At 44.2% G+C, this 13612-nt stretch overlaps 1 protein-coding gene across 2 annotated transcripts in view; it reads right to left on the reverse strand.

Moving 5' to 3' along the window:
* INSR (insulin receptor) overlaps positions 1–13612 on the reverse strand; it is a 168133-nt gene that overhangs the window by 5984 nt on the left and 148537 nt on the right. For both annotated transcript variants that reach the window (XM_054566255.1, XM_054566254.1), the window contains exons 16-20: positions 11575–11819; positions 10066–10176; positions 9819–9978; positions 7961–8090; positions 1093–1227 (exon numbers count right to left, since the gene is read on the reverse strand). In XM_054566255.1, coding sequence (XP_054422230.1) covers positions 1093–1227; positions 7961–8090; positions 9819–9978; positions 10066–10176; positions 11575–11819 — 781 coding nt within the window. The remainder of the gene's footprint in view (positions 1–1092; positions 1228–7960; positions 8091–9818; positions 9979–10065; positions 10177–11574; positions 11820–13612) is intronic.

Here is a 13612-nt window from a genome sequence, read left to right on the forward strand (position 1 = left end):
TTTATCTGGATATATTTGGAAATGTAATAATGTACATTCTCTTTCACTTACTATTTAACAGGTTTATCCACTGAGTTATAAAACATTTTTAAGCATCATTTGAAATTTCAATTGCTACATCATATTAATGTATGAATTTACTTGGAAATTCTTATTTTGTTCAATGTTTAAATCATTTCAATTTTTTGAGACTTTAAAAATAACATTGCTCTGGGTAGTTTTTACAACAGGGAGATAAGAAGGGTCCTTACCTTTGCTAGCACTGAGTGTTAAAGCTCACCCTGCTTTTCCTTCCTCTCCCTCCCTCCCTCCCTCCTTCCCTTCCTTCCTTTGTTAATTAAGGAGGAGAGCACTCTCCTTTATTTTAGTTTATACTCATCGGACTATTAGTGGGGCTGAATGATTTTGCGAATGTTTGATGGTATGTGTGCATGACTATGTGTTGTTCATTTGGTCTCATAACAAATATTTAAAACAAAAAAATTTTTTATGTTTATGCTCACTGACTTATTTTTCCAGTATTATTGAGACATAATTGAATATAACATTGTATTATATTCACATCAAAATTTTAAGTGTATAAAGAATATGAAGAACAGAGTTATACCTGTCTCCCACCCTAGCTCCCCAGGTCCCTTCCAAAAGTACGATATACAAACACAAAGGCCATGCATAGATAAAATATGCAAACATAAGCACACATGTAGACATAAGATATGCAAACAAGCACACCTGTAGACATAAGATAAGCAAACACTAGCACACACGTAGACATATTATGTGGCAACACAAGCACATGTAGACATGATACACAAACATAAGCATGCATTAGACACAGTATGCAAACACAAATATGCGCGCAACATGCAATGCCTTTTAAATAAGCACCCATATGGGGGATAAATAGTGATGGGAAGGAGACCTAACTTGGGGTGGTGAACACGGAACAAAATATACAGATGGTATACTGTAGAACTGTACACCTGAAACCTATATAATTTTATTAACCAATGTCTCCCCAATAAAGTCAATTAAAAAAATAAATTTAAAAAATTATTAAATAAATAAAGAAACACCCTTTTCTACACTTACAGTCTATCTGGACAATTGTCAGGTTGATCCAGATGCCCTCCATCCATGACAAATTTCAACACCTGCTCATTGGAGAGGCCTTGGTATGGCTGTTCTGCCAAGCTGGTGATTTCCCAAAGGACCACGCCGAAGGACCTGCCAAGAACAGTTGAGAAGAGTAAACATAGAAGCCATTAACACACACACACACACACACACACACACACACACACACACACACAACTTTCTTGGTTTACTAGAACCTGGCAGGCCAGTTAATTAAATAATTCAGATTCACTTCCTCTCAAGATGGCAAAGTAGGTAAACACTCTGCTTGCATCCTGCTATGGCCAAATGAAAATTACAACTAAGTTATAGAACAATCAACCTGAAGAAGCATCTGAAAAATAACTGAAGAGAATTCTTACAATGAAGGATACACAGAAGCAGCCATGTTGAGACCAGTAGGAGGGGCAGAGACACAAAACATGGCGACCCCACACCCCTGTGTGAAGGCTGAAAACCAGGAGGGATGTCTGAGCTGCTGAAATTCCGCTGAGGAGCAAGGGGGCCTAGGCCCACACTGGACTCTCTGGCCCAGGGCGCCAGTGCTGGGAAGAGCCCACATGTCCACTGTAAAATCAGTAGGGAGTCTGCCCGTCTGGGTGAGATGAAAGGCTGCTGGAAACTCAGGCATCCTCTTAAAGGGCCCATGCACAGACTCGCCTGTTCTCAGGCACCTACCATGGGCTCTAGTGCAGAGACGGCAGCTGGGGGTGGCGGTGGGGGTGAGGGAGATGTTGTCGACAGAGATATGCAGAGAGAAACGAATTGTGTGGCTTCGGAGCAAGGGCTAGAGGAACAGCTGTCATTGTCCCTAAGCTGAGCCCTCCTACCACACAGCCAAATCTGAATCTGCATTAGCCTCCTGAACTCCATTCACCCCACCCTGACAACTATGAGACTCTGCTCATCCAACTCACCTGCTGCCTGTGAGTCTTTCAGCAGCTCAGCAGGCCTTGGGATACCCTGTGCCTTTCACTAAGTGTCCTAAGGCCTGGTACTAGTGGCAGGAGGACTTGGTTCACAGTCTGGCCTCTCCCATGTACCTCCAGACCCAGAATAGGCAGCTCCCAACCACAGAACACTTTGTTTCTCCTACCAGGTGGCCTCAGGCCAGTCACAGGCAGTGGCTAATGTAGAGCTGTACCACAGTCCCTCCCAAGAGGCCTCAGAAACAGCACATTCAATGGCCAGCTTCACCCCGTAACAGAGAACGACCAGATTAGGAAAGCAAGGGCCACGCCCAGAGGGTGGTCTCAGCTGGTGTCAGAGCCCACTCAGGCAAGCTCGGCTCTTGTGAGGTCGGTCCACATGCAAAACCTCATTCTCTGTGGTTGTGGCCAATCCTTAGAGCCAGACAGCCTGAGGGTTAACTCCTCCCACTTGGTGCCAGCAGCAATCAAGGCTCAACCAAAACAGAAAGGCACACACGATCCACACAAGGGACACTCCTGGAGCATGAGGCTCAGGTGATCCATGAGACTGAACCACTGGGCCCCACAGGTGACATACTACATAAGGCCACCCTGCCAATACTGGGAGACATAGCAGACCTACCTAATACATAATTGCAAACACAGAGAGGCAGCCAAAATGAGGGGACCAAGAAACATACCCCAAATGACAAAAACACGAGAAAACTCCAGAAAAAGAACTAAATAGAATGGAGTCAAGCAATGTGCTAGATAGAGAGTTCAAAACATAGGTTAAAAGAATGCTCAAGGAACTTAGGGGAAGGATAGATAAGCTCACTGAAAACTGCAACAAAAAGATAGGAAGCACAAAAAAACAACATGGAAACCTTAAAAAAGAACCAGTCAGAAATGAAGAATACAGTAACTGAAATACACTAGAAGGAATGAACAGAATACTGGAAAATGCACAGAACTGAATCAGCAATTTGGAAGACAAAGTAGCACAAAACACCCAAACAGCAAAAAGACAAAAAGAATTTTTAAAAATAAGGATAGTTTAAGGGACCTCTGGGACAACATCGGGTGTAACAACATTCAGAAAAAGGGACCAGAAGAAGAAAAGACAGACCAAGGGATTAACAACCTATTTGAAAAAATAATGGAAAACATCCCTAACCTGGTGAAGGAGATAACAAAAAGTCCAGGAAGCACAGAAAGTCTCAAACAAAATGAAGCCAAAGAGGCCCACACCAAGACACAACATAAGCAAAATGGCAAAGGTTAAAAACAAAAAGAAAATCTTAAAAGTAGAGGGGAAAAAAAGGAAGTTAGTTACCTACAAGGGAGTTCCCATAAGACTGTCAGCTGATCTCTAAGCAGAAACGAACTCTGCAGGCCAGAAAGGACTGAGACCAAATAGTCAAAGTGATGAAAAGCAGGGAACTGCAACCAAGACTCCTTTACGCAGCAAGGCGATCATTTAAAACTGAAGTAGAGATAAAGAGCTTTCCAGACAAGAAAAAGCCAAAGTAGTTCATTACCACTAAACCAGTGAAACAAGGAATTAAAGGAAACTTTTCAAGATTATTATAAAACTATCATAAATATAAATAATAAAGTGGAAATGACTACATACCTAACAATAATCACTTTAAATGCAAACAGACTAAATGCTGCATTCAAAAGACATAGGGTAGCTAAATGGGTAAGAAAACAAGACCCATACATATGCTGCCTCCAAGAGACTCACTTCAGATTGAAAGATACACACAGACTGAAAGTAACAAGATGGAAACTGTTATTTCATGCAAATGAAAATAAAGAAAAAACTGGGGTAGCAATACTTATATCAGACAAAACAGACTTTAAAACAAAGGCAAAATAAGTGACAAAAAAAAGACATTTCATAATGATAAAGGGATCAATACAACAAGAGGACATAACCTGTGTAAACATTTATGCACCCAACATTGGAGCAACTAAATATATAAAGCAAATATTGAGACATAAAGGGACAGATCAATAGAAATACAGTCACAGTAAGGGGCTTTAACAGACAATTAACACAAATGGACAGATCTTCTAGACAGAAAATCAGCAAGGAAACAGCAGCCTTAAATGACACATTAGATCAGATGGATTTAATTGGTATTTCTAGAGCATTTCACCCCAAAGCAGCGGAATATACATTCTTTTCAACTGTGCATGAAACATTTTCCAGGGCAGACTAAGTGATTGGCTACAAAGAGTCTCAATAAATTTAAAAAGACTGAAATCATATCAACCACCTTCATCAACCACCATGATATGAAACTAGAAAATCAATTACAAACAAAAAAAATTGAAAAACACACAAACCCATGGAGACAAAAATAACATGCTACTAAACAATGAATGGGTTGACAATGAGATTACAGGAGAAATCAAGATACCTCGAGAAAAATAAAAATGAAAATGCTACAACCCAAAATCTATGGGACACAGTAAACACAGTTCTAAAAGAGAAATTCATAGTAACACAGGCCTACCTCAAGAAACAAGAAGAATCTCAAAGAAACAATCTAATCTTACACCTAAAGAAACCAGAAACATAACCAAAAAAAAAAAAAAAAAAAAAAGCCCAAAGTGAGTAGAATAAAGGAAAAAAAAAGATCCAAGCAGAAATCAGTGAGCTGGAGTCTAAAGAAACACTACAAAAGATCAATGAAACCAAGAGCTGGTTCTTTGCTAAGGCTATATGAACAGGATTGATACACCTTTAACCAGACTCATAAACAAAAAAGAGGGAGGACTAAAATACATAAAATAAGAAAAAAAAGAGAAAACTGACACCACAGAAATACAAAGAATAATAAGAAAATACTACCAACAATTATATATCTACAAAGTGGACATTCTGGAAGAAATGGATAAACTCCTCGAAACATCAATCTTCCAAGAATGAATCAAGAGAAAACAAAATCTGAACAGAACAATTACTACTAACAAAATTGAATTAGTAATCAAAAAATTCCCAAAAAACAAAAATCCTAGACTAGATGACTACACAGGTGAATTTTATCAAACATTCAAAGAAGAATTAACACCTAGTTTACTCAAAACATTCCAAAAAAATTCAAGAGGGAAGAAGGCTCTCAAGCTCATTTTGTGAGGCCAAGATTACCCTGATTCCAAAAGAAAAGAATTAAAGGCCAATATCCCTGTGAATATAGACGCTAAAATCCTCAACAAAATATTAGCTAATGAAATTTAGTAATACTTTAAAGGGATCATACACCATGATCAAGTGGGATTTATTCCTGAGATCAAGTTTGGTTCAGTATCTGCAAATCAATTAACACAATACATCACATAAATAAAAAGGATAAAAATTATATGATCATGTCTGTAGGTGAAGAAAAAACAATGTGACAAAATCCAGCACCCATTTATGATAAAAAAATTCTCAGCAAGGTGAGAATAGAGAAAACACTACAACATAATAGAGGCTAGTATCTTACTCAAAAGGGAAAAGCTAAAAGCATTTCCCTTGGGTTCAACATAGTACTAGAAGAACAAGCCACAGCAATTAGACAAGAAGAAGAAATAAAAGGCATCCAAATTGTGAAGGAGGGAGTAAAACTGTCATTATTTGCAGATGACATGCTACTACCTATAGAGAACCCTAAAGATTCCACCAAAAAAAAAAAAAAATTTAAAACTGATAAATGAACTCAGTAAAGAAGCAGGATACAAAATTAATATTTAGAAATCAGTTGCATTTTTATACACCAATAATGAACTATTAGAAAGAGAAATTAAGATAACAATCCTATTTACAATTGCATCAAAAATATATCTAGGAATAAATTTAACCAAGGAGGTAAAAGACTTGTACAATACTTGGAAATTACAAGATGTTGAAGAAAGAAACTGAAAAATATATAAATAATTGGAAGCATATACCGTGCTTGCGGATTGGAAGAGTTAACTCATTAAAATGTCCATACTACCCAAAGCAATCTATATATTTAACGCAATGCCTATCAAAATACCAATGGCATTTTTCACAAAACTAGAACAAATAATTTTAAAATTTATATGGAATCACAAAAGACCCCCAAATACTCACAGCAGTTTTGAAAAGAAAAGTCAAGTCAGAGAGAACATGCTACCTGATCTCAAACTATACTACAAGGCTATAATAATCAAAACAGCATAGCACTGGCATAAAAACAGACACATAGCTCAATGGAACAGAACACAGAAATAAACCCATACCAATATGGTTTATTAATACTTGAGAAAGGAGGCAAGAAACAGTCTATTCAATAAATGGTGTTGGAAAAATTGGACATATACATGTAAAAAGTGAAACTAGACCACCTTCTTAACTATACACAAGAAATAAACACAAAATGGATTAAAGGCTTATATGCAAGAAGTGAAAACATAAAACTCCTAAATGAAAACTTAGGCAGTAAAAATGTATGACATTTTTCTTAGCAATATTTTTTCTGACATAAGTTCTAAGGCAAGGAAAACAAAAGAAAAAATAAACAAATAGAACTACATCAAACTAGAAGGTTTTGCACATCAATAAAGCAAAAAAAGACAACCTGCCAAATGGGAGAAGACATTTGTCAATGATACATCTGACAGGGGTTAATATCCGAAATGTATAAAGAAATCATACAACTCAACACCCAAAACAAAAAAAAAACCCACAAAAAAACACAAGCAATCCAATTGTAAAATGGGCATAGGATCTGAATAGGAATTTCTCCAAAAAGGACATACCAATGGCCAACAGACATATGAAAAGTTGTTCAATATCACTAATCATCAGAGAAATGCAAATTAAGGTCATCTCACACCTGTCAGAATAGCTGTCATCAGTAAATCAACAAACAAAAATTGTTGCTGAGGATGTGGACAAAGGCAACCCTCATGCGCTGTTGGTGGGATTGCAAATTGGTGCAGCCACTGTGGAAAACAGTACGGAGGTTTCTCAAAAATCAGAAATAGAACTACCTTATGACCCAGCAATTTCACCTCTGAACATTTATCTGAAGAAATCCAAAACAGTAATTTGGAAAGATGTATGCACCCCTATGTTCACTGATCCATTATATTTACAACAGCCAAGATATGGAAAACAACCTAAATGCCCATTAATAGAAAATTGATAAAGATGTGTTACAATACACACACTCACACGTATATATAAATGGAATATTACTCATTCATCAAAATAGAATGAAATCTTACCATTTACAACATAGATGGACATAGCAGGTATTATACTAAGTGAAATGGGTCAGACAGAGAAAGACAGATACATTGTGATCTCACTTACATGTGGAATCTAAAAACCAAAATAAGCTAACAATCGAAACAGAAACAGACACATAGAGACAGAGAACAAACTAAGAGTTGCCAGATGGGAAGGGGTTTGGGGAGCTGGGTGGAAACAGTGAAGGGATTAAGAGGTACAAATTGGTAGTTGCAGAATAAGTCAGAGGGATGTAAAGCACAGCACAGGAAGCACAGTCAGTAATATCGTGATGACCAGGTGCGGTGCCAGGTGGGCACTAGACTCATCCGGGGGGACCACTTCATAAATAATTACAAATGTCTAACCACTATGTGGTACACCTGAAACTAAGACAATATTAAATGTCAACTATAATTGTAAAACAAGTAAAAATGAAAGAAAAGTATTTTTATGCTGCATTCAGAAATGCTTATAAGATTAGTCTCAAATGGAATGTAATAGTACAAGCTGCTCAAAAGTCCTCAGACATAACACTCCCTTCATTTTCTTGGTGGCCGTGAGGAAGGCAGGTTTTAACTGCCCCTCTTACTCAGACTAGTGGAGCAACCCAGGATTCAAGCCCCATATTCTGTACCCCAACCCATGCACAACTCACCACATGTCAGAGGAAGTGGTAAAGACCCCGTCCTTCAGGGATTCCGGTGCCATCCACCGCACAGGGAGCAGACCTTTGCCGCCTTTCCGGTAATAATCCGTTTCATAGATGTCTCTGGTCATTCCAAAGTCTGACAACAAACAGTTCACAAGCTCTTACCCGTCAGCTTGCGGCTCAGATGCCTGCCATCTTCACTGGCCCACCGCAGGCAGAGCCCTCAGGTGGGCTCACCTGGTCCAGGTATATGCTCACCTGGGTGGCTGTCAAATCCAGGAAAATGGATTCTGAGAGTGCTCGTGGAATATGGAGGGAGAGGATGGACCACCGTTTAAAGGGAAGGAAAAGAAACCACCGAGTGGCAAGGAAGCAACGTTCCGGCCAGAGCTTGGGAATCCCAGTCTCAGAAAGGCTTCCTGCCCACCCATGACTCACAAGCATCCCAAACCAAAGTATTAACTCTCTGTAGCCAACCTCCGGCTCTGCATTGGATACAGCCCCACCTAAGAGCCAGCTGCTCACCAAAAACCCAGAGTTGTGTCCTCCTTTGACCACTCTCTTTCCTCACATGCGAAACAGTGGTGAGTCCTACCCACTCTCCATCTACGTACCCCTCTAACTATCTATTTCTCTCCTTTGCCCTGGAACCAACCAGGCCCACCACCCTCTCTCACCTACGGTCCGGACCCTCCCTCCATGCTGACCCTGACAGCACACTCCCTGAGAGAAGCTACATAAACAGGACGGCATCGCTTTGCTGCTTCCTGCTTCCCTTGCTGATGAAGGGTAAGATCTTTGGGGATTATGAACAGAATAACAGCACTTCCTGCTTCCCACTGACTGCTAAGTAGGGAAATGTCCTTGTGGATCACACACAGAACCACCTCACTTCCTGCTCTACCCTGGCTGTGCAGGGGGACGCCTAGACGCCTCACCATGACTTGTGAGCCCCTTCTGGTTCTGGCTCCTGCCTCTCCCCCTAACCTCACATCTCATGCTGCTCTGTCTCCTCTACATTCGTCTTGTTCACACATCCGTCACCCCTCCAGCCACATGGCCTCTGCCTGTGCTCACACTGCCCCCGGGACGCTGTCACTCAGGTCAGCTTCTGAGCCTCTGAGTCTCAGGTGGGATGGTGCTTCCTCTGAGCCTGGGCCCTTTCTTCTCCGCCACAGAAGTCCATTTCCTTCAGGGCTCCTTTCCTGTCCTCTTTATCTTGCGAACCATTTCACTGTTCATCTAGAACACCTCTGTGCAGAGCTTTCTGTGGTGATGATCATGGTCTACACCACACTGTCCAGTATGGCAGCCACACTGGACCCCTGAAATGGGGCCCATGGGGCCCACCAACTAAATTTTTAATTTTACTTAATGTAAGTTAATTTTAATGTAGATGACCACATATGGCCAGTGGCTTCTGTGCTGGAGGATACAGACAAAGACTACAAGCTCATGAGGGCAGCAAAACCAGGGTGATTTCATCATCATACACAGGCGCCTGCTCAGTGGCTTACATATACGGGAACACAAGTACTACTTAATGAAGTGAGTAAGTTAATGAATGAATGAATGCAATTAAATTACAGTGTGGGGATTTGTAAAGTATATGATTGTCTCAACTAATATAAAATAATAATGAATGTAAAATGCAATTGAAAAAATTTTTTAAAATTCAAAGGAAGGAGAAAAAAGAGGTTCTCAAAATTGAAAAAAAATAAATTAAACCATGGGAATCAAGCCCCTATCCAAAACCCTGCCCCTTTTCACCACTGAAACGCTTTACCAACTCACAATGGACAATTCCTTCTCAAATTAAACGTGGCCCAAGCCATACATTCCAAAGCAGAAAAGCCAGACGAACCTCCAATTTTGACAGTAAAATCATGGGCAACCATGCAGTTTCGAGCTGCAAGGTCCCGGTGCACGAACTTCTTAGCGTTCAGGTAGGCCATCCCATCCGCAATCTCAGCTGCCATCTGAACCATCTCGTGCAGGGTGGGGGGAGGGCGGCCAGGGTTATTCTGAAGTCAAAACAAGAGGTCGTGTTCAGTGACACTGGGCCCGTGGCCAGGACGGAGTGTCCTGCAGGGTGGCTGTGGGCAGCTCACCTCAGCCTCAGGCCGCAGGGAACGGAGGTAGCTCTTCAGGTCTCCATGAGCCATCAGCTCCATCACCACCAGCGTCGGCTGGCCCTTGGACACCACCCCCAAGAGGCGGACCTGTAAAACAAGGATGTGGGGTGGGCGGGAGTCTTAGATGAGGGTCTGTAAGAACATTTCAACTCACCAAGGTCTCCCTGTCTGATCACACCCAGCGCCCTGCACCTGGGTGGTGTGTGGTAAACCCTGGTCTGTCCAGCTCAAATGCCAGGGACATCACCCTGGGGAGGGAGAGCTAGGAGGGAGAATTCAGGACTCAATCTGTTGGGTGGGGGCACACACAGGCCAGCCCACACATAGAAACGCTCTAAGGCAAATCACTGGATAGTCCTTGATATCTCTGAGCACACATTCCCACCTTCGGGCCTGCCCAGTAGCTGTTCCCTCGGCCTGGCTCTCTGTTCCTGCACATGTCCACATGGCTGTCCTTACATCCTTTAAGTCTTTTGCTCAAATACGCCTTCCCCACCCCTGAATTCCCAGTCCCCCAACCCTGCTCTCCTTTCTCATTTTGCCAGAGCAGCATCTCCTAATAATGAACCCGTTGGGTTTAGAGGCTGTTTACTGGCCAACACCCACCGTGTTGAAAGCTCCAGAAATCTACTGCATCACAGAGATGAAAACAGGGATGAGCATGGGGCAAGCGCTCTGTTCAAGTGCATGGGGTGAAGATGAAAGGACACAAGGCTCCAGGAGAAACCAGGCAAGGTGGGAGCAGGAGGCCAGGGGGAGAGCATGCTGACTTAAGGGAGGGCAGGCGAGGTGCAGCACTGTGTGTTTAAGGGTTTAAAAGCAGCTGAGAGGAGGGTGAGATGGAGACTCCAGAAAGCACTGAGACAAAAAGAGTTTGGCTCCAGGTGAGGAAGGATTGGAGAAGGGAGGCCCTCCTCCCACTTTTAGGGCGCTGAGCAGGGCTGGGGCCCACACCAACCTTCCTCATGGAACAGAGCAAGACCAGGGAAACCAACATGAAAGTAGCAACAGAAAAAAAAGTAAAAGCAAATAAGGTTCCTAAAGAAGTCACTTAAAATAGAGATGGCAGGCTCTTAGAGAAACTCGGCCTCTGCAAGACTTGCCTCAGTTCTCAGAGCTGCTGTTAAGTTGCTAACCAGCTGCTAAACTCAGCCCCAGCCTAGGTGGCTCCTGGAACAGCACAGGGACTTGATGTCTGCTTGCAGTTTCCCCGCCTCCTCTGCCTCTCGAAACTAACCGAGGCCAGGCAACCCAGCCAGCACCCCTCCTCTGCAGGAAAAATGAAGCTTCGGGCTTTCGGCCTCAGCAAACCCTGCCTTTCTTTGTTCTCTTTGGAGCGCAGTGTAGTTGCTATCTGAATCTGGGTCTCTCAGGTTTCACCTTTTTGCTCAAATAAATGCATCTGGTTCTTTATTACAGCCTGAACCTCAGCTCTGCTTAACAAAAGTAGACTCTGTGGGCTCTCAGGGCAACCGCGGGACTCACCACGTGATGGCAGGTGAAGCCTTTCATGACTGAGGCCTCGTTGAGAAACTCGATCCGCTCCCGCAGACTGGCCGACTCGTTGACCGTCTTCACCGCCACTCGGGTCTCTGCCTCGCCCTTGACGATGTCCCTGGCGTTGCCCTCATACACCATGCCAAAGGAGCCCTGCCCCAGCTCCCGCAGGAGGGTGATCTTCTCCCGAGGCACCTCCCACTCGTCCGGCACATACACAGAACATGGGAACACTACTCCTCACTTATCTAACACTGCATCCTCAGGGGACCGCCAGCCGCCTCCCACCCAAGCCCCACCCAAATGTTCACTAAGTGACTCCTGTGATCCAGGACCTGTGCCAGGCACACCTCCAGGAACAGGACAAGCGGGGGTTCCTGCCATCATGCAGGGGGTGACAAAGGCTCAGTAAGGGACCGCACCAGTCCAGGGTCCTGTCCAGTACGTGCCCACTGGGCCTGCATCCCCATCCTGTCCGTCTGAATCAGAGACGCATAGTCTCAGGGTGCTATCCCCACCTAAGGCTAGTGTTTCTGTGGGGTGCCAACGGGCCGGGAAAACACCATCCCGGGCCACCTCACATCCTCTGACCCACAGGCAGGGCCAGCCACGTCAGTGAGACCAGAAGAACTGCCCAGCCAAGCACAGCCATGGGGGCAGACCCACCCAACTGGGAACTAATGAATGGCAGTTTTAAGCCACTGTTTGGGGTAGTTTGTTACACAGCAAATAAACACTGACCTCATAAGAAAAGCCCAATTGGTTCCTGCCCTCCTCTGTGCCGTCACGTCACTGTAATGAGCTAAGTTGTGTCCCTCCCCAAAGTCCCATGTGGAAGCCCCAACCCTGGGACCTCAGAATGTGACTGTATTGGGAAAAACGTTTTTAAAGAGATAATCAAGGTAGAATGAGGTCATTAGGGTGGGCCTTAATCCAACACAATCAGTGTCCTTATAAGAGAAAATCAGGACAAAGAGACACAGGGACAACCATGTGCGGACACAGGGAGAAGACGGCCATCTCCACACCGAGGACAGAGGCCTCAGGAGCCACTGACCTTGCTATCACTCTGGCCTCAAAATTTCACTGTCTAGAACTGTGAGATAGTAAAACTGTTTTCTAAGCCATCCAGTGTGTGCTACGTAGTGGCAGCAGTCCTAGCCATACAGTTGCCAAAAGCTCAGGCAAGGACACTGAATCCACAAAACCTCTGCACGTAAATGAACTCACAGAGGCCCAGTAGAGAGGCACCCTGTCCCCCCGCCAGGGCCCCGAGACTGGGTCTTTCCCTGCATGTATCCCTTGGCTCAGGCCTTCCTGACCTTCAAGACCCTCGAGATAGAATTTCCAGCCCAGTCTGGGAACTCTTGTGCCCTGAGCCTTTGCTACATTTCTAGAAGGAAGCAGAATGGCAGGGTGCAGAAGCAGCGCTGAGCAGCACCTTGGCCTCGCCCCCAACAATGGGACCCACGAGCAGCACTGAGGATCTGCTTCCCCCTCTCGGATGTGCAACTTCAATGCCGTTCCCAAAGAGGGAGAGGAGGCTCCCAGATCTGCGTTTACTTCTTCCCACCCCTGTTCCCTCTGCACAGTCCCACCTGCAATGACCACCTTTTCTAGTTTCTCTGGTCTGATGCCCTGACACCTGGGGCTGTGCCAGGGGAAGGGCTGGCCTCGCCCCCCACCTCCAGCTGCGGGGCGGCCAGTTCCTAGAGATGGTGAGGCCTCACAAGAGCTCCGTGCAAACCAGCCAATCCAGAGCCCACCGCCCGCCCCCTCCTGCATGGAGCTCCCACACTCAGGGCCACTGTCCGCCTGCCCTAATCGTTAATCGGCCCAGGGCCAGGCGCCAGACAACAGACAACAGGACGGAGGTTATTCACACAGGCCGCCCCTGATCCCATCCACCCTGCCTCACCCCTTCCTCCCCACGGAAGCCCAGGTTTTCCCCTCCCTCTGCCTCCTGAGGGATCCTGGTGCTTCCCTGTGCGGCCTGGCATGGTACATGCCTCATATTTCTAGGGGA

This window comes from Pteronotus mesoamericanus, unplaced genomic scaffold (genome assembly GCF_021234165.1).
Source record: "Pteronotus mesoamericanus isolate MK-2021 breed Mesoamerican mustached bat unplaced genomic scaffold, CSHL_Meso_final contig_171, whole genome shotgun sequence".
Classification (NCBI taxonomy): Eukaryota; Metazoa; Chordata; class Mammalia; order Chiroptera; family Mormoopidae; genus Pteronotus; species Pteronotus mesoamericanus.